The following is a 21328-nucleotide window of genomic DNA, read 5'->3' as shown; positions in this document are numbered from 1 at the left end:
TTGCTTCTTGGCTCTCTAAACTCAGTTAATTAATGGGCTGGCATGTAAGTCCACACAGTGATATTTGATTGTTTACTTACCCCTTGTTTCCCTCAAGAGGACAATAATCCTCTTGGGCAGCACTGAGTACCCTGGGTGACCATGGTATTTACTCAATCAATATTTATTGACGGAATGGACCCAATACTAAATGGGATCCAATGGATCCATTTCCACAAAAGCTAGAACTCTGACAGATGATTTTAGCTACAGTAGAATAGAATTAGGTTGACCTCAGGGAGAAAACTGGGATGGCAAGCCCTTAAACACAAAACATGAGTGAAGGCCATGGAATCTTCAATGCTGGCCTTTTCTTGGATACCAGAGAGCCATCCGTCCAATGGATGTGTGGTCCTACCTATGAGAAGATGACCAGCTCGCTTTGGCCTGCTGAGCTTGTCTGGTTGTCTATTCTAGATTTACGCGTTTCTTGGATTGATTTTCTAAGAAAAGGAAAGCTGTATTCCTTTTCCCATTTAAATTTCAGCTACTGTGAAATTAGCCATGACCATCTTTTGCAAGTAAAACCACGTAGATAGTAGACTCTGGAATGATACTGGCCTTTATTTGGCAACTGTGTTCCTATTCCTAATGTGTTTTGTAACTCATGCATGATGTCTGGGTAGGTTCGAATGAAACCATATTTATTATGTCCTCTGTTCTTTCAAGCTGCAAAACAGATTACTGTGTTGTTATGCAGATGTGCTGTGGGTAGAATGCCAACTCCTAAGGAGCCTGAGAAGCCCCACCTACTTTCCCTGAGACTGTGTGAGAAGTGTGACTGACATTCAAAGGAGGGTTTCTTGGATCTCTTGAATTGGGTTTTGCATATGCTGTACCTACCCGATTGCTTTGGTAAGATGCTTCTAGCCTGGTCCATATGAAAATTCATGTCATGTCATTCATTTCACAGGGAAACGAACCTTAAAGTCCGCCATGCACTATCAGTTACCTCAGAACTTGGAGCCGATATTAGCAGACTTGCAAGATTTGATGGTAAGTGTTTTGAACAGACAAACAAACAAAAAAAATCTCAAAACCAAAAAGCGATGTAACAAACTAATTATCTGAGATCCAATTTATGTTTCTTTTTATTTGGTGGAAGGACATAAAATTCTCCAGGCATCAGAGCCTGTAATCTCTTCTCACGCTAACTAGTAAAAATATTTACCAAGAGGAGGATGGATTTATCAGTGCGTTGTGCATTTCAACCTGGTTTCCTCTTCTCTGGATCTTGTTCCCTTCAATCTCATAATTCCCTCCACTTGCCTGACCTTGGTCTCCCTGGACCCCTATGCAGACTTGCTGAGGTGGAACACAGACCACACTTTTATTTCTAGCTCTAGATCTAAACACCCAACCATTTTCTGGATCTGTAACAAAGACCAAATACTAGACTGCAAACTTCATGAAGACAGTCATCCTGCCTCATGTATTGCTGTACCTCACATAGCGCCTGGCTGGCATAATGTCTTGAGGATGGTAGGTGTTCAGGAAGAATTTTCCGATTCACTAATCAGTTGGTCATCTGCTCCCTTTATTTTAGACTATGGTTTTATCATCTCCATCTTCACATCATTCAACCCAGTCCCCTGCTGCTCAGCAAGGTTTCCCTTGCCTGTTCTTTTCTGTTAAAGTTATACTTCTTGAGTATCCATGGAATGACCTCTAGATATTATCCATTCTAGTGATATAGCATTCTATGATTAAGAGACCACAGAGAAATGCAATCCTTCAAGAGTCACAGGGAAGACGATGATAGAATTTTAGGTGCCATGACAGGTGGTAGGGAGATTCTTTGAGGGCATCTGGCCACTCTTCGATGGTGTCTTGCTTTACTCACTTGTGAATCTGGCCCTGAATGTTAATATTTCCATATAGATTGGCTTTATTTATTAATGAACCCTTTTGAGTTTGAGACTATGTTCTAAAACATTTTTTGGGGGGTCCACTACAGGAAAATGTGGACAAGGATCTTAGCATGATCACATGGGTTAAAGCACAGTCGAGTCTATATTGTAAAATTTCTCCACTGTATATCTTAGAGCTTATATTGCCTGTGCTTTGTGTTTGCTTGTAAACTCTGTCTGGATTCTGTTAATATTTTAATCTCAAATGAGTGGTATTGTAACACATGTTTATAGAAAAAAATATTCTTCCAAATTGAGATTTAAGTGAGGGGAATAGCCAGGAAACTGAATGGTCTCAGAAATATTTTGATTAGCATAAAACAAATTACATGTTTTCTACTAAGTAATTTTTTCAATGAAATTTTACTGTTATGTGAATCCAAGAAAAGTAAATTGTGTTCATGAATTAGAATACTTGCTTAAAATATTTCATTGAATATTTTTGGAGTCCTAAAAGGGCAACCTAAATATAATTTACTATTACTCATTTTTTTCCTGGCAGAATTGTACTTTTATACCTCTGTCAATTTATGAGGAGGTAGAAATTCATGATTTTTAGTGTTCTTAACTCCCAGAAAGCAGAAAATGATTGTTATAATTATTTAGTTCCCTTTTCGTCATAGATGTTGGCCCGGATGGCCTATGTCATAATGCAGTTACAAACAACCCTGAAATCTTAGTGGCATAAACACAGTTAAGATTTCTTTCTTTATTTTTATTTAGTTTTTGCTCATGTCACATTCTGACATGGGTTGAGTGGCCTTCTCCTTCTTGTAGCCATGGTTCCCAGACTGAGATTTGCATAGATAGAACAGGATAAAGGTGAGATGGAAGAGGATTTTAACTGCTTCTTCCTCTCATATTTCACTGGCTAGCATGAGTCATCTGGCCCTGGATTAACTGCAAGGGAGGCTGGAAAATAAAAAATATGAATATTTTTTGAGTTCTAACTGTCTTTACCACTCCCTCCAAGAATTGTGACCATGTAAGTCAATGACAGGATACGTACTTATTATACTAAATGTGACCTGAATTTGCTTCACACAGAATAGGCAACTCACCAAATCCCCAAAGTATAACTGTTTTCTCAAATAAGGGCAAGACAGACCTCTCTTTTCTATTATGTATACTTAAACTGTGGTCACTTTCCAGAAAACATGTGTAATGCCAAATTCATGAGGCTGGTACACTTCTGGGCTAAAAGCCGGGGTTCTGCCAAATTTACTTTCTCATTCTTAAATCTTGGGTTGCATTTTAATCTACCTTAAAGTTCAAGGCAACATGGTGTTTTATGGGTTTATCCTTATTAAAATGTGATTTCCTGTTTCCAAGAAAGCATCCGAAGAATGAATAGATGGATTATGGGGACATAAATTAGATACAATCTACAAATTAGATTTCCCCTGTTAGCAAAATTTGAAGACCCACAGGGTGACGCAAGATGTGGTATAGAAAAGTCTTTGAAAGAGTTTGGACAATTAACAAACTCTAAATCCTTCCCACAATTACCCTTGCTTTCCTGTAGCCTCCAGTTGTTTCTCCATCCACCTCTTTTCAAGCTATAGTTTACACATTTCAACTTCAACCTCTCTGCCTCTCACACGCACATTCACACATCATATACTATCCACACTAGTTCTCTGACTGCCCTATTTCACCACTCTCCTCTTGCCATTATTCCCTTTGTGCATATTTTCTTACTGTTCTTTTCCCATCTTCTTCTTCCACTCTCTCTGTTGGTTATTCTCTCCGCCTTCAGAGTCCCTTTTTCTGTCATTCTTTATTTTTCTGTTTTCACCACTCTCTCCACATTAGTTAGTGTAAGTCTATAATAAATAGACTCCTAAGCACTGCCTAAGGACAAGATGCAAAATGAAGCATGTAGAATTATAAACATTGTCTACATGTATCATCAAGGTACTTACTTGATCCTTTTACTCACCATCCTTTTCCTACCCCCTGTTTATTGTCTTCTTTATTCACCTTTGTCCTAATGAAGTATCAAGAGATTTCGGGTTTTCCTCTGGTGACTAGAAAAAGACTTCCGTGAGTCATGGGAATCAAAACCAGATATTTTGATTAAACACTTTGGTTTAAATTAACACATGATATGAGCCTTGTGCACACTTGGAACTGCCCTGCCAGTTTTGGAAAGGTAAAATAGATGAGACAGATATGTGAGGCACACCCTTTCCCATGCTCTGTCTGTGCTAAGCATATCTTCTAGCTTGTGACTTCTGGGCAAATGTGGGTATGGCATTATTTTTGCTTCTAGTTACTCCCGTGGTTTTTCTTTTGAGACTTGCCAAAATACTTTCTCTAGCACCAAACTTCAGTTTTCTGTCCTCGTATCGTAAGTTCACATCTTCAAAGTATCTAAAGACTTGGTTTTCACACTCCTATCCCTAAAGAAGTCCCCACTGGGGACTCCAAATTAGGGACATGTAGGATCAAAACTGAGATGGTTTGGGCATCAGATGTCTCTTGTAAGTCTCCCTGCCTCTCTAATTTTGCATCTCTACTGAAGGACAGCGTTTTACTCGTGGCCTCCTTAGGCATTGCAGAAGTTTACCTCTTTCATTCATTCATATACTCACCCATTCATTCATTCAGCAAATCTACATGTAACACAATGCCAGGGGGTGTGCTAAGCCTGGGAACACAGTGGTCAGTAAGTCAGACTCAGGCATTGCATTCATAGAGCTTATATCCCAGTGAGAAGAAACACTTGAACTAGGGTCTATCTCCAAAGGAGCCTTTAAGAAGGTAAAGGTCCTAAAATTCTTAGGCCCTAAACATGATGTTCGTACCCGGCACTGTGCTAAGTATTGCACACGTCATCTTATTCAATCCTTACAGATCTTGAAGGAAGAGATTATTGTTAGTGCCAATTTATCAGTAAGGAATCTGAGACCCAGATAAATTGAGTAACCTTCCCAATGTCATATGTCTACTAAGTGGAGGAGTCAGAATATGAACCTTGGATTGCTAACAAAGCCTATTCTACAAAGGACAAAAAAACTCCACGTTCTAAAGTATAAGTGGAAAAACAGCATTGGAGGGTACGAGAAATTTAGCACGATAGCTTAGCTCCTGGTCAGGGTAAGAAATAAATTTTAAAAATATTCTAAACCTAAAGGTGCAAAATTAATTACCAGAGATCAAGTCCATCCAGGACTAGGATGATGTCATCATATTTTTTAAAAAGTAGCAATGTTCTCAGGATTTTGAATGTCAGGATCCCTGATAAGAATTTACAGAAGAGTTGGCCAAATCTAGATACCAGTACACATGAGAGAGTTGGGTTTTGGTAGGTAAATCCATGTATTTGAAAAGTTCTCATATAAATATTTTTATATGTTTCAAACATTGGAAAAAATGATATATGATCTATTGAATTTTATAAGAAAAGATATATAACTTGATCTAATATTTTAACAAATATAAAAGTAAATTGACTGGGCCTTGATTTTCATGGTAAAGTCTTATAGGAATTGAAAAGCTTTTGCAAATAAGTAACTGAAAATATTTGTCAATTATTATTATGTAAACTAGACATTCTTATGTCTTGGGGAAAGCCCCGGATGTAAATTGTTCAAATGTGTTTAAGAATCTTTTGCATATTGTTACTGACTGGACTGAGATCTGTTTTTTGCAATTCATGACAAGTTTACATATTTTGTATGACTGTTAATACTGAATTCTGAACCAGGGAAAGGTTGACTCTTTCTTCAGGAATCCTTGTGTATTTTGTGGTTCGTTCTAAAGAATAGCATGTGTGTAATTAAAATACAGAAAAATAAGCTTTTCTTTTTGGTTTAAAAAAACCCAACTTGGGTAGCATCTCGTGACTTTTTTTTTTTTTAACTTACCAGCTAGCTTTCCCATTCACCTGGACAGGAGCACCCCTCAATAGCATAGCTAATGTATGAGACACAGATTCCACCTAGAAATGTGAAGTATAATTTCCCTCCCCACTGTTGTGCTGACATGGCCCTTACGGTGGTAATGAGGGGTGGCTAAGGCTTGATGGTTGAAGAATAATGAGGCTTTAGAAAATAGGAAGGTGATACTCTTCTTTCTAAGAAAAAAATAAATATTTGTCACAATCATCAGGGCAAACAATACTGGGCAATCTCCTACATTCCAAGAAGCTCTTGGCCAGAGAAATTCTTGAACAGCAATAGTGATGTCTTACTCAATGGATAATTTGTCTTACCGAAGAGTTGCAGGGCATATAATCAAGAAATATTGCTAATAATAATATACATAAAGAAATGAAGTCAACTTCTCTGGAAAATCATAGGAAACTGGGCACTGAGTTCCATTTTTATGATAAACTACAGATTTCCACTTCGAGGTAAATGCTTTAGTTTGAGAAGTCTATCAAGTTGGTAATTGGCCAACAATCCAGTGGACTACATTTAGAATGCTGGGAAAGGTCCAGCATAAGATCTTATAGATTTTGTTCGGTATGGGTCTAGAACATTTATTTCTGTGTGATTGTAATATGGATGAATTGCTATCTACTTTCATGTTCTTTTTCTTTAGAGGGGCAAACAAATGTGACCAGCTAGTTTGGTTGTATTTATACTTCATTGTTGACAGGATTTTTTTTCCCCAGTTGCATTATTTCTCATTAAAGATGACTTTGTGCTGTAAACATGTATTCAGTAAATGACTGAGAAACAGTGCTATTTTCCCTAAACTGTTTCCTCATCGGTTGTCAAACTGACTGTTTACTGCCTCTTTCTCTTCTCTAATGCAACTAGCAATAGGAGGAAGAGCGTTTTCCCTTAGTCTTTATTATGCCTTATGGCTAGGATCTCATTTTGGTTGCTTCTATTGTCCTTTAATGCCCCCACCTTTTCTCAGTGTTCTCAGATCTGTGTGCCTCCCGTTAGACTTAGGCCAAGGTAAGGCCCTCACTGTGGCTTGGCTGTTTGGTCTTCTAGCCCCCTGTATCATTACTACCATAGAAATATGCCTACTTTCCCCCTTCATGTTAGATCTGCTCTAAAACCCATCTCACTCCTAACCTCTTTCTTGCAACCATGTGAATTATTTTCTGTCCATCTCTCCAACGAATAGTTATTAAGATCCTACCATGTAGACAGTATAATAGGTTATGAGGATACAGGGGTGCATACAGTACTCCCTTCAAAGGAAACTGTTCATCCCTTTCTGGAAAAAGGTAGAAAAGAAGTTGGGAAGCTGGTGTTCTACGCTAACAGGGCTGAGAAAGGGGAAGCCGAGCACGTCTGATGATTTTTAAAAAAATGTAGTTTGGCTTTGTTCCTGCCATTTTGTTTTGACTGGGTCCTGTAGTTAGTGCTTACATCACTGGGACCACACTCTTTGAGAAAGGCTGAATTGGGGCTTGGCCTCCAAGAACCCAGGCAGAACCCCTTGGCCTTGCTGCCTGTTTCTGTCTAGAACCACACCCTTGGTATGAGGCCAGAAGTGGATAAGCCCTGGGGCCAGGGAGGAGGGAGCCAACATGTTCAAGGCTGTATTTGCCTCCATGTCAGTCTTTGCTTGCGACAATAAAAATGATCAAATGAGCCTGTTTTTTATATTCCTATTGGCACGGATTGGGTATCACGTTGTTTTTGCCCAAAGCACATTTTTTTTTTTTTTAGGTGGCCAAGTTTGAAGCCTGAGAAATTGAGTCTTGGGTCAAGAAACTGGAGTAAACTTTAAAGGTTGCTGTCAACCTGTTATTTTAATGTAGGTTTTGCTGGTGATGCCCAACTCAAAGTTCTACAATTGAGGAACAAAATTACTGGTCAAGAAGAAAAGATGTTGAATGCTGGGAATTTATAAAAAGTCTCTTCCATCCACAATGCAGTTGTCTAAACAACTCGAGCCAGTTTAAATCAGTTTTAATTTACCTTTTAGTGTCAGTGATAGGCAATAATGGAGCTAACCAGAATTCAGCCACTTCGGTTAATAAGGTTACTTGCCTTATCCAAATCCTACTGCCAGCTCTCTCTCATTTAGCAGTGGATGTCTGGGAAGCTGCCAGAGAGTGGGGAATCTTTAGGCAGTATTTTAGTATATTCGGGAAAGGCAGGTGGAGGTTCGGAAAGCAGTCCTGCATTCCTTTCAGGATTTTGTTTTTGCTTTTTTAGTGGAAGATGTATTAAAGTTAGTAATCTGGTTGGTCAGGAGTGATGAGGCTCTGTGGAAACTGGCTGCTATTCCCTACGTCTAAGAGTTTTAATTTTTTTTAATCATTCTTTTTTTTTTTTTTGTTTTTTAGAGGTAGAGTCTCACTATGTTGCCCAGGCTGGTCTCAAACTCCTGGCCTCAAACAATCCTCCCGCCTTGCCTTGGCCTCCTGAAGTGCTGGGATTGCAGGCATGAGCCACGTGCCTGGCCCTGTGTCTAAGAGTTTGAAATGGAAAACATAGCATCCTAGGAAAGAACGGAACCCATGTCAGAAGCATGTTTATGTTCAGAAGGCAGCTTAGAGAGTAGGTGGAATCAGAGTAATACAGAGGTTCTCTGGGCTCATCTGATCGTCTTTCCCTTTAACCAACGAGAAAGATATGCTCCCCTTTTTATTTTCTGAATGCTACATTTTATGTTCCAACTGCCTTTTGACTTCTGATTACATCAATGTATTTTTATTGTTTTTGAGAGAGAGAAACTTATAGGTACTAATCTCACCCATGACTCTGGTTTGAACCTGGATTGGATCTACCCACAGCCTTCGTTTTCATACCTTCCCTTTCTCTTTTCCTTCTTCTCTTTCCTCCCTCTTTTCTTCTCTCCCTCCGTTCTGTTCTTTCTGTCTTTGTACTCATTACTTCTAAAAATCTAACCTCACCTGTTTGCAATGGAAATGTGTATTAATCCAATAATTATGTTTTGTGACAGGGTCCATAAAAGATTATTTCTGGTTTCTTTTTTTTATCTAGAGAACCCCCCACTCTGAATGTATATTTTCTGATTGAAATAATGGAACGAATTGATTCATTGATGTGGAATGGGCTTGCCCTTGGTTTGGAATGGGCTTGGCATTAAAGAAACTAGAAACATCTTCTGGCCAGTTTTGGGCAAGTTATATGGTGCCTTTGAGAGTCCCCAGAACTCTGAATCTAATCAAGATAAGAAGCATGGAACAGCTGAAAGGAATCACACGCATTCTCAGACACATGTGGTAAACCAGGCCCAGGTTTCTCTAGGGTGGAATAAAGTGAGGCCTCTGAAATCCCTATTATGAGCCCAGGAAGATGATTCACTTTTGTCATGAAACGAGCAGTATGCCATCTTAACCTGCGTGAAAGTTCACATTCAGTTAAAAGATGAAATAAGAGAAACTTTTAGGACAGTCCCTGCTTTATCATTTAAAAAAGTATTTCTTACAAACTAGATTTAAACATAAGCCATTTTTTTTTAAAGGGAAAAAAATGATCTGAGGTCCCTTGAGGTTTCTATGCTTGTTTGTCTAGTACAGAAAGCTACGTTTCAAAATATCTGATGGATTTTCATCCTGGTCCCTCCCTGCTAGTTTGTTCCTAGCCCAATCCTGTGTATGCAACATCGAGCTATCTAAGAGAGAAGGAAACATACTGTGTATTAGAAGCTGGTGGTAAAATAGTACTATAGGATTCTAAAGAGAGTTTGGGGTGGGTCATAAAGAAGTTTTTTTATTTTTATTTTTTTATTTTCCAGGCATTGTGGTCTGTGAGGCACCAAACAACAAGTTAGATAAATTCGCGGGAGTCCTCTCGTGGAAGGACAGCAAGCACCCCCTCAACAATGAGAAGATAATCCTGAGAGGCTGCGTCCTGAGGAACACCAGCTGGTGTTTCGGGATGGTGATTTTTGCAGGTACAGCTGGTGGCACAGGCCAGATCTATGTGAAGAAGCCCTTCCTGCAAAATGCATCAGCACAGCCTCAGGCTCTCCAAGTTCCAGTGAGCACAATGCCTTTTTGCCACATTGCAAAGCGCTGCTCTGGAGTTGACTTCAGAGTGCAGGACACCAGGGGAAGACACCAGTGCTCCGAAAATAGTCCAGGGGTGGCCCCACTGTATGAGAAACCATTGACAGCTTGAACTTATTTTTAAGGATGCTGGGGCCTTCATGATGCAGATTACACAGTGGGTGGTGGCTACCTACTGCTTAATTTCTCTTTGTTCACCCCGTGCCAATCATCTCTTGTCATTTTATGTATTAATCAACCTACCTTTAAAGCGGATACGGGTATGACAGCAAATTCATCTCTGTGCTGTTAATTTTGTAGTTTGTGAAGGTCAAGCAGCTCTTTTGGAAAAGGCTTCTGGAAGATCTCGCAATCATTTCTGTTTATATCCCATAGCTGTTTCTACTGTTTGTAAACAGGAGAGAGGGTTCTGGAAAGACTGTGCAAGATGGGGGTGAGGTTCCATCCCACTCTTCTTGCCCGCCTTATTTCCTTTCCCTGCTTTACCTCTGTGAGCCCAAGGTGGCTTTCTCTTACTAAGGAAGCTGACAGTAGCACCATTTCATAAAGCCATTCAAATTGTACTATTGCTTCCATTGCCAACCCTTGATTTTAAAAATCCTGTTTATTGTGCCACCAAATTAATACGTATTTTGGGCCCGTTGACTATACGTGCAATCAAAATCAGAATGTTTTCCTTAACTGACTTTCCTCAACAACAACAAAGTGTTCATTAAAGACTCAAAAGAGTCCCGAACCTAGAAAAGTCTTCCCAATTCTTCTTAAATGCTCTCAGCTGTGGGTGTTAGCAAGGCTCTTGCTGCTTGGGGCGTTGCCATCGCAAGGACTTGGGAAATCCCTAGAAATGAGGCAGAATATGTACTTTTGTCTGGGGATGAATCTGGTTTCGTGATTCTCTCATCAGATGCTTTTAGTTTTCAGTCAAGAAAATAAACTTATGATCCTATATTTCCTTATTTGCATCTTCTCAGCACACAGAGAAAGAGATCTAGGCTTGTCCGTAAACTTCCCTTTACCTTCCTGCTTAAAGATGGGGAAACTTCTTGAAGGTCTTCGGATGGGAAATACCCTCTTGATTTGCTCCCTGTCATCACAGAAATGGGGGTGCCTCATCCTAGGGATGGGCTGTAGCCCAGCGTTTTGTTTGCATTTGTAAGATCTTGTTTGGAATGACTAATTCAGGACTGCAGCTCAGCTACAGCATGTCATGCTAGGACAGCTGTTGTGAGCCCGTGAGGAGCCAAGTTCTCCTTGCTAAGGTTGTCTCACTGGGGAAGTTCTCTTACATGCAAGGAAGTGGGGTGGTGAGTTGAGCAGGTCACCCTCCAAGGGAGTGTAGCCGTTCGTGGAATTTGGATGGGGCAGATCTGGGTTCAGATTTGTTTACCAGCTGTAGGACGATAAGCCTTGGTTACTTAAACTTCCTAAGCTTTAGCTTCTGCTGCTGTAACAGGGGGATAATAGTGAGTACCTTAGAGTCATTGGAAAGGCTCAGTGAGATAATGCACATGGAGGAAGATGTTTAACAAATGTTCTCTTCCTTCCTTTTCTTGCTTCTTCCTCCTTTCAAATTTAATTCAGAGCACACTGCCTGCTCCATAGGCTGAGAGTTGGGGAAGATGGAGAAAGGGAAACACCCTCTTCTTTTGTGCTGTAGCCTGGGCGTTCACTGGCAGGGGACCTTTATCAGGAGGATATTTTGTAAAGGAGAGCATACCTGCCTTGACTTTAGTCTGGCCACAAATGTTAGTAGAAAGGTTGATTAGACTAATGGCCAGCAGAAGAATTAGTGGTTGGTTTTGTGTGTCAGAGCTGAACAAATGAGTGTCTTAGAACTGCTGAGTCTTGAGTCATTTGGTTGGAGAACTTGTTCCAGGTGAGCACCTAGAGCTTATGAAAAATATCCCAAATGAATTATTAACTATTCTTGCTGTATTATTACTCTAGTTATATCTACCATTAAGAATTATGCAAGGAGTATATTTAATAATTGACACAGATATGATTTATTTTACAAACCTATGATTTATGAAGGTCTAATACACATTAACAGGGAGGTCTGGTAAATGCCTTTCCTTTTTTGCTCAAGGGAAGAGATAAAATCTTGTTTCTGAGCGCAAGAATCTTATTCACTTACAGAGTCTATAGGAGTCGGCACCCTCCCGGTGCACAGTAGGTTTTGTGCTGGACGTCTTCCATTTGCTCCAGATCTCCCCTCAACTTTTCCACCCCTCTATCTAACCCTGGAGTCTTACTTGTTTAGTTTACTGTTATCTGATAAGTTTCCTTGAACTTTGGCTTTTGGTGGGGCCCTGTCTTGGGGATTCCTGGGGAGAGATCAAAAGGAGAAAGAAGATTAAAGTCAAGGTATTCACTCCCTCCGGCTACATTCCTGTGTGGTCACTTCAGGCTGGCAGGATCTTTCATTGTAAGGCTGCAAATCCTACACACTAATTTCTCTTAGGGTCCAGTAACCACTCCCTCCCCTCATCCCTTTTGGCTTAGGTAGGGAAGCAGCTTGATTGCTTCTGGTAATTGCACTGACCTTTTGCTTCCCCTCTAACCCCACCCACACTTTTATAAAGAGTTTCTTTATAAATAAACCCTCCTCCAATTATCTTTGTTTAATGTGTCATTTGTTTCCTGTTAGGATCCTGAATGAGACATAGTCTAAATATATATTGGTTGACTATACATTCATATGGTTTTAAAAAACAATAGTTAAGAATAAGAACTTTAGAGTTAGATTGAGGTTCAAATTCTGGCTCTGACATTTACTAGATGAGAAATCTCAGGCAAGTTCAATTCTTTAAGCCTCACTTTCATTATTAGTGAACTGAGGATAATAGTACCTAATGCATTAGCTTGTTATAAGCATTAGCTGAGATAATGGATTAAAAGCACATATGCACATTGCCTAAAAACATAGCAGATGTTCAGTAAATTAATTTACTAAAAATTAATTATTTATTAAGTGCGTACTATATGCTGGGCATTTGCTACTTATTGGTGATTAAGAATATGAACAAGAACAAATGCAGTACTTTCATTCATGTGGTTCTCAGCATGGTAGGATGCTAGGAGAGAGAGAGACAGAGACAGAAAGAGAGAGAAAGAAAGAGAGACATTAATCTCAAACTAGAAGGCATACCCTGGGCCAAAGTCCTATGGTAGGAGTGAGGAGAGTGAGGTCACAGAAGAAGGTGAGTGTGGGGCAGGGAGAGCACAGAGGATGGAGATGCATCTGCAACTGGGGTATGTGTTAAATTTGAAAAGTTTGCTCTTGCCTGCGGAGTTTATGTTTGTAAATAGACAGCAGTTTCTGGAAGGAGTGTATGATTGGGGCAGGGGAGGAGGGAAATATTGATTACTGTTGGGGGGCACAGTGGATGCAGGGAGACAAAGTTATTAGGCATTCACAGTTGAGAGCTGATGGCACTGTGGATTAGGGTGGGGATTATGAAAACAGAAAGCAGAACCTTTTTAGGAAGTTGAATTGGCAACCTTTGATGACCAGATTCGAGGATGAGGATGAGAGAGTTATCAGCTATGACTCTTAGGTTTCTCCCTACCTTCACAAGTGGATGGATGGTGATGCCATTTGCTAAGAATTTTGGCGGAAGATCACAAGCTAGACTGGACAAAAGGGCCGTTTGAGGGACATTAGAAAGATCCAAGTGGAGATAGCATATAGGCAACTAAACATATAGATTTAAATATATGGATTTAGAGCTCAGAGGAACAGTATGAGGTGGATATATACATTTAGTCTCTGTTATTAAAGCTAATGGTCTTAAAGCTATGGTCTTTGGTAAGATTGCCCAGGAAAGGAGGATTGAGTAAGAAGAGAAGGCGATCTATGTCTGAGTCTAAGGAATTGTAATATTTAATGGCTGAGTAGAGGGGGTGAGCATTATGGAAGACAGAGAAGGGACTAGAAGGAACACAGAAGCTAAGGGAAGAGTGTGGTTCAAAAGGATGGAATAGTCAACAATGTCAAAGGCTGCTGAGAGGCCAAGAAATCATGGAGCATGTTAATGATAAGACCCGATCTGTTCTGGTGTTGTGACTGGTCTAGAAACTAGGTTGAGTAATGAGTGGGAGATGAGGAAACAGGGGTGTTGAATGTGGAAAATTCTTTAAAGATCTTGGACTATGAGAGGAAGTAGAGATGTGTATATAAACATGCATGGATATATTTAAGCAACTGCTTAACAACCCCTAAAGTGGGTTCTTGGTTAGTATGTGTGTGTTTGCGTGCCTAAGAAATGTAAATTTTAGCACCAAACTGGTCTGTGAATATTTTAGTTTTTAGCAATCACAAACTTTATTTGGTCTTTGTGATCTTTACTATAAAAGGAATATTTTCCATCCTCAATGTCCATATGATTTTAATAAATGATTCTGAGAAAATGCGGGTGGTCTTTACACAGCAGTAGCTAGGAATAGGACTCTGGGGTACAGTTTACAACTCAAGACAATGAATTGTTACAAGTCCCCAATCTTTGCTTCGATTTGTCTTTTAAGTAAAGGAGAGTCTTCTAAGGTTGTGCATGTCCCTTCCTGACCTCTAGAGTATATAATTTCACATGTGCCTGTTTTTTCTCCTTTCATTTCCTCTTTACTGCTGTATTATGGGACCACATGGATTGATGATCATGGGAAGACTATGTGGAAAGGGAACACTGGAGAAATTAGTTTTAATTAAAACGTAATGGCTTCTGTTTAGCATTTTCTTGGTCTACAAGGAATTTCCTTAGCAATGTATTTTTATATTCTGCTTTGTTAATCATTTAATAACCTACTTCTAAAGCAGTTATAATAGTCTTAGAAGCCCTTGAACGAGCACTGTTATATCATGAGATCATGTGTTACCTGAAATAAATTTGACATAAGATTGAAGACAATTCTTGCCCTTAAAAAAGTACATATTATTTGTATTGTATGCAATATACAGTGAACGTTTAAATTACTTGCTAATGTGTTTTTTGGAGTTATTCTAGTTTCTTCACTAAAGGCACCACAAATCTTTTTGGGAAATAGATCTAGAATTGGACTTCTTAAGGCATAATAAGTCACCCATTTTTGACCCTGGCGTCCTGAATTGTTGATGTACAATGGTTGTCTTTGTAAAGACAAAATATGAAACATATTTTTTTCAGAAACATTTGTTATCAATAGAAATTGATAATAATAATACATAATCTAATAATTTCAAAGTTGTTATTTACTTTTTTTTTTTTTTTTTTTGCAGGTCCTGACACTAAACTAATGCAGAACAGCGGTAAGACAAAGTTTAAAAGGACAAGCATTGATAGACTGATGAATACTCTAGTATTGTGGGTAAGTATGAAATTAGGCACTATCACTAGTCATTGTTATCCTAATATATTTCTTGCATTTTGCCGGGAATTCTTTCAGAAGCCTACATTCTCCTTGCAGAGTTTGCATTTGAGGATTTTGCACTGGGGCTCAGTTACGATGCCCTCTGCTTTGTAGATTATGATGATTTCCCAACTAGTGGCAGAATTATCATGAGAGATAGGTTAGTGTTTATGGAGAACTTCACCGTCTTGCAAAGTCTCCATAGTCCAAGGATTGTTTTTTGAAAAACAAAATAGTTTTTAGTGGTTATCACGTTCGCCTGTTAAAACATAGCTTTACAGGCAGTTTTGTGTTTTTGTTGTCTTATTTTTGCTGAAGTCCTCTCTATACAGCTTATGGACAGGGCTGGCTTCACATGTTTGTGACTTAGATGGCTGCACAGGGGCCCACACTCAGAAGAGCCTTACGCTTGGTTTATGAATCTGCTTTTGGTGTCCAGAAATTCTTGATAAGTTTTGAACAAGGGATCTTGCATTTTTACTTTGCACTGAACCCTGCAAATTATGTAGCTGGCTCTGCTCATGAATCCCCTGGGGCCCAAGTCACAGTTCTCCTCCTTCATAGAGGCTTCTAAAACTCCTAAGCCCATGGTTATCTTTCCCCTACAGTTTTTTTTTTTTTTTCACTTTTGAATTTTTTTTGAAAGGATCTTCTCTACTACCCATTTACCAAAAACATTCAGGTATTCCTTCTATTCCATCCGTTTGTCAGTTCATCTTGCACTACCTCATACTGTTGATCTGATTGCTATTTGGGTCTTTGTGTAATATTCTTTTGTCTCTGCATGTAGGTGGTAAGTTTGAAGACAGTGACTTTAAATATAAGGACTGTGACTTTGAACAATGTGTCCCCATGTACCTCGTCACAGAATCACAATCATAAAGAAGCTCAATATTTATTTGCTTAACCAATACGTAATAGTTAGACTCTGAGTGAGGAAAGAGGGAAAATAACACTTGATGGGCACAGAATATTGGCCAGGCTCTGTGTTTTACTTTCCATACCACCCTCAGGCCTGGGCTTTCCTCCAGCTATATCAGTTCCTTTGGTACAGGGTCCACGAGGCCAAGGGGATGTGCCCATAAAGAGCTTGTGCCCCTCCTAGAGTTCCTAATGTAAATAGGAACTCCTGGGAACCCCTGGTTCCACTCCCAGGGCTGGCATGGCCATTGCATGTCTGCCCACCACAGAGTAAAATTACTGATTGTTAATCAGGGACTGGCCCAGTTTTTTATACTTGAGAATAAAATGATCCATTGGGGACTTAGAAGCCAAATCCATCCTTAAATTAGGGCATTTAATGTCAAGTATCACTGATATTAATGCTCATACAGTAATTCAGTTCAATTAATTCAGTTCAATGCACAATATCAGACAGTAAGAGCAAAAAGGATACTATGATATGGGTGCTGAATTGGTAGGATTTGGGGGATTCAGAGTCCTACTTTGTTCTAATACATGGTTTTCTAACATACTTTAAGTCAGGTTTTTCCTGTCTTTCTCTTCTTATGTGCCTGTTTTATTCATGAGAGAATAAACAATAAAGAAGCCTTAGAACTACTGAATATTCTTTCTTGCAAGAAAAAGGAAATAGAGGGAAATGTATCCCTGTTCTCTGACCCCCATTCCTCCCTCAACAATGGCGGGTCTCAGAGTGTGACACTTAGCAGAGCAATGTCCCCCCATGACATCTCGGTCAGCTCAGGTCTTATCACGTTCACTGAGTTTGTGTCTTCCCTTTCCAAGGCTGGGATTATGGACTCACGACAGGTTGACCTTATTGTCTCTCTCATTGTTATACCTACAAAATGTGTGTTTTTCTAATACTCATACTACTAATAATATAAGGGTCTGCTAACAGTTTTCAAGTTGCTTCCCACTTTTTAATCTCAAAAAGAAAGTATATATGTCATAAACTGTTTCAATTAATTCTTATATTTCTTGCTGACCTCAGGTAAGGAATTTTCAGCCATATCTACAGCCATGAGACTGAGCTAGTCTGAAACAGTTATCACTAATCTTTTCTTCCCTTTTCTTTTATGCCTTAGGTGACCATATAGCTTATCATCCAAACATTATACCTTCAAGGATGACTGGAAAATTATTAATGTTGCACCTGGACAATAGTTGTAAACTAAGGCTATCTAGGAAAAATTGGGGCATATGGTTTTCTTTAATTAAGCCCACTTAAATATGTTTACTTAACACAAATTGAGGATGTGAAGTTAGCTGTGTGACCATAGATGAGTTATATAGTCTTTTCATGTTTCTGTTTCATTGTGTTTTGTTTTTAATCTGTCAAATAGGGGCGATGATCGTTCTTGTCTTAGAGAGTCAATGGGAGAATGAAGTGAGGAAATGTATGTGAAATATTTAGCTGAGTTCCCAAAATAAAAATGTTAAATATTATTCACATGATTGATGGTAAGAAGAGGTTTGCATAATTTGCTTTTCAAATGACAAATTTCTTGGAGTTAGAAGTATAATTAAATCATGTCGATATGACTAGTTTGGGGTTCAAGTTAACCTTAACCAGACTTCAATTCTTATTTCAGATTTTTGGGTTTCTGGTATGCTTGGGAATTGTTCTTGCAATAGGAAATTCAGTCTGGGAGAATCAAGTTGGGGACCAATTCAGAACTTTCCTCTTTTGGAATGAAGGAGAGAAGAACTTTGTGTTCTCAGGATTCTTAACGTTCTGGTCGTATATTATTATTCTCAATACAGTGGTACCCATCTCATTATATGTGAGGTAAGATGAGAGTTTATACTTTTGTTTGTTTTAAAATTACAACAAGTGAGATAGATGTCTTGTTCTGACTGCTTATGATCTGCTACATCTGTTATAAATGAGGCAACTAAGCTGTTTAATCTGTTTAACTCTTATGTTTTCAAATTACAATGAATGCATTTTATTTTCTTCTTGATTTGATTCAGTTTCTTAGAAATGTTTTTCTTTGGCTGGCTGGGCACAGTGACTCACGCCTATAATCCTGGCACTTTGGGAGGGCAAGGCCAGAGTTGAGCTTAGGAGTTCGAGACCAGCCTGAGTAAGAGCGAGACCCCGTCTCTACTAAAAATAGAAAAAAAAAATTAGATAGGTGTCGTGGCATGCACCTGTACTTCCACCTACTCGGGAGGCTGAGGCAGTAGGGTCACTTGAGCCCAGGAGTTTGAGGTTGCCGTGAGCTACGATGACACCACGGCACTCTACCTGGGGTGACCAAATGAGACTTTGTTTCAAAAATTAAAATAAAATAAAATAAAAAGGAAATGTTTTTCTTTGGAATGCATGGACTACAATATAATCCCATGCAACCTGATTGATTAGAATTGGGTTGATTTTGGGTAAGAAAAGGAAGAACATTTGGAGAGATCTACAGAGATGGTGCCCCTGTGCCACTAGACTGGCTCTGGATACCTGGATTCAGGTCTTACTCTACCACTTACTAGCCCCATAGCCTTGGGCAAGATACTTCTTCACCTTCTAGTGCCTTTGTGCCCTCTCCTCTTAAAAATGGAGAAAATAATAGTTCTACTTCATCGGATTGTATGAGTAGTGAATAAAATACCTGTAAAGCTCTTAAAAGAATGCCTGGCACATTGTAAAAGCTTGATGAATATTAGCTCATTTGTTTATAGTTATTACTACTACTACTGTTATTAGTAACTATAAATAAGTACATAAAGAGGTCGAAATATAGTAGGTGTTGCTTGTCCATTGTTAGATAAGAAGTATTATTCATAATTTCCACTACAACTTGATCTGTCATTTCTAGATTTGATCCCACAATATAGAGCTAAAGTGGTGTCTTTTTCTGTCTGTCTCTGCACACATACACACCTCTCTCTATTTACATACATTCTATATGTATGTATGTGTATGTGTGTGTGTGTGTGTGTGTGTTTGATAAGGCTTAGAAGTTGGCCATAGGGTCTGTGCCTGAGACATTCTTGATCCTCATCTTACCAAGGCTGAACCAGACAGTCCTCAAGACACTGGAGCCAAGATGAGACTTGGTTGTCTGACACATCTCATCATCAGCACTTTGACAATACACAAAATCACCAGTAATTTTTATGGGCCTCTTTTTCTCTCTTTCCAAAAACCTAGCTGGGATGAAGCAAGGGATGTTTAATGCACAAAATCCACCCTTGTTTTGGCTGGTAGTCAGGAAACTGAAATGTCAAGTTGTGGGAAATTGAGTTGAAGTGGTGGCATGTGGCCACAGTACCACAAATTGCTCTGGGCCCTCTGGAGCCCTGATCAGAGTGGGTTCTATTTAAACTGTATCCTACTGGCTCATCTTTGATTCTGAGGCCCTCTCATGCTTGTATGCAATTATAAAGTCTGCAGTGAATCCTGCTGTTTGCCAGAAGAGCTATGGTCAGCTTTTATAGCTTTTCCTTTTATGTCCTAAATGAAAAATGAACGTGCAGAGTGGCTTACCATCTGCGCGTGTGCAGTTTCGGATGTCCGCATGAAGGAAGTATATGCTGTATACATTCTTTCTTTCAAGTGTATTGGGATTTTCATTTAATGATTGGAAAGATTCATTTTTGTTAGAGACCAAATCTAGATTCCCAGGTTAGCATTTCTTATACTTCTAATGTGCAGTGGAAGACAGAAAACCTATTTGTAATAGTCCAAACCCAGTTTCTGGTCTTGGTACTGCCACTAATAGCTGTGTGACCTTGGAGAAAGAACTTGACTTCTCTGTGCCTTACTGTGCCTGTCAAATATATGCTGTTCTATAAAATGAGGGGACTAAAAGAATTGATTTTTGAGTTCCTTTCTGCTCCAAGTAATACCATCTAACCTTTACATAGCATTTTATGTGTGTGCGTGTATATTTGTGTGTGTGTCGGTGTGTCTGTGTGTATGTTTGATATCAGCACAACAGTTTACTATTTAAAAACTACTTGTTCATAATTTTCAAAATTCGTGTGTTCTATAATATACCATAAAATATGATGCCTTGAAAAATTCTATGGGTGTCTTTCTTTTAGCATTTTATATGAAGTAATTTTACACACTTTATCTCATTAATGTTTCCCAACAATCTTATGAAGTAGTTATTGCTGAACTTCTTTCGCAAATGAGGAGATGGTTTGCTCAGAATCATGGAGCTAATTAGGGGCAGAACCTAGATCCAAACCCAAGTCTTCTGAGAGTTGGCACTATGTTTTTCCTCTATCCCTAAGCTGTGTATTATTTATTATTCAGTGAAGAAGTCAAGGGGGAAAAGAAAGAGGCTTGAGTTCTGTAGTTGTTGGGAAGGCATAGTATTTTTTTTTTTTTTTTTGAGACAGAGTCTCACTTTGTTGCCCAGGCTAGAGTGAGTGCCGTGGCGTCAGCCTAGCTCACAGCAACCTCAATCTCCAGGGCTCAGCGATCCTACTGCCTCAGCCTCCCGAGTAGCTGGGACTACAGGCATGCGCCACCATGCCCGGCTAATTTTTTGTATATATATTTTTAGTTGGTCAATTAATTTATTTCTATTTTTGGTAGAGACGGGGGGGGGGGGGGGGGTCTCGCTCAGGCTGGTTTCAAACTCCTGACCTTGAGCAATCCGCCCGCCATGGCCTCCCAAAGTGCTAGGATTACAAGGCGTGAGCCACCACGCCCGGCTAAGGCATAGTATTGATGAAGATAAATGCAGGCTTTTCTCTCACCAAATAAGGACAGTGACTCTGACCTTCACTCAGGGGAAATAGCATTCCAAGGAATTTAAAGTTGCTCAGTTCTAAAGACTGAGACAGAGAAAAAAAGAACTCCCAGGTATTTCTGTTTGGAGTGATGAAGGCCTTTTCCAAAAGCTTCCATTAGGTTTTTGGATAGGCCTGAAGAATAAATTAGTGCCATATGTCACTTGAGGATAGACATGCAGAATTTACTTTGAATGGTTAACAATTCCAGGTGAGCAAAAGACATTGATTTTGGTAGGATATTTCCAGACTGTCGATTTGTTTATCTCTTTTGTTAAGATGTACCCAGTTATGTTTTTTTTTTTTTTTAATACATCATCTAAAGAAA

The 21328-nt window shown here is 39.2% G+C and overlaps 1 protein-coding gene across 9 annotated transcripts in view; it reads left to right on the top strand.

Moving 5' to 3' along the window:
• The window catches only part of ATP8B4 (ATPase phospholipid transporting 8B4 (putative)), a 224076-nt gene that overhangs the window by 115179 nt on the left and 87569 nt on the right, over nucleotides 1–21328 (top strand). For 8 of the 9 annotated variants that reach the window (XM_076004353.1, XM_076004354.1, XM_076004350.1 and 5 more), the window contains 4 exons: nucleotides 953–1035; nucleotides 9633–9791; nucleotides 15161–15249; nucleotides 17847–18043. In XM_076004353.1, the coding sequence (XP_075860468.1) occupies nucleotides 953–1035; nucleotides 9633–9791; nucleotides 15161–15249; nucleotides 17847–18043 (528 nt within the window). The remainder of the gene's footprint in view (nucleotides 1–952; nucleotides 1036–9632; nucleotides 9792–15160; nucleotides 15250–17846; nucleotides 18044–21328) is intronic. The other variant, XM_076004355.1, reaches the window with a different exon arrangement.

This window comes from Microcebus murinus, chromosome 6, assembly GCF_040939455.1.
Source record: "Microcebus murinus isolate Inina chromosome 6, M.murinus_Inina_mat1.0, whole genome shotgun sequence".
NCBI classification, from domain to species: domain Eukaryota; kingdom Metazoa; phylum Chordata; class Mammalia; order Primates; family Cheirogaleidae; genus Microcebus; species Microcebus murinus.
Note: the sequence above shows the minus strand (reverse complement) of the source record. Positions and strands in the feature narration are given on the sequence as shown.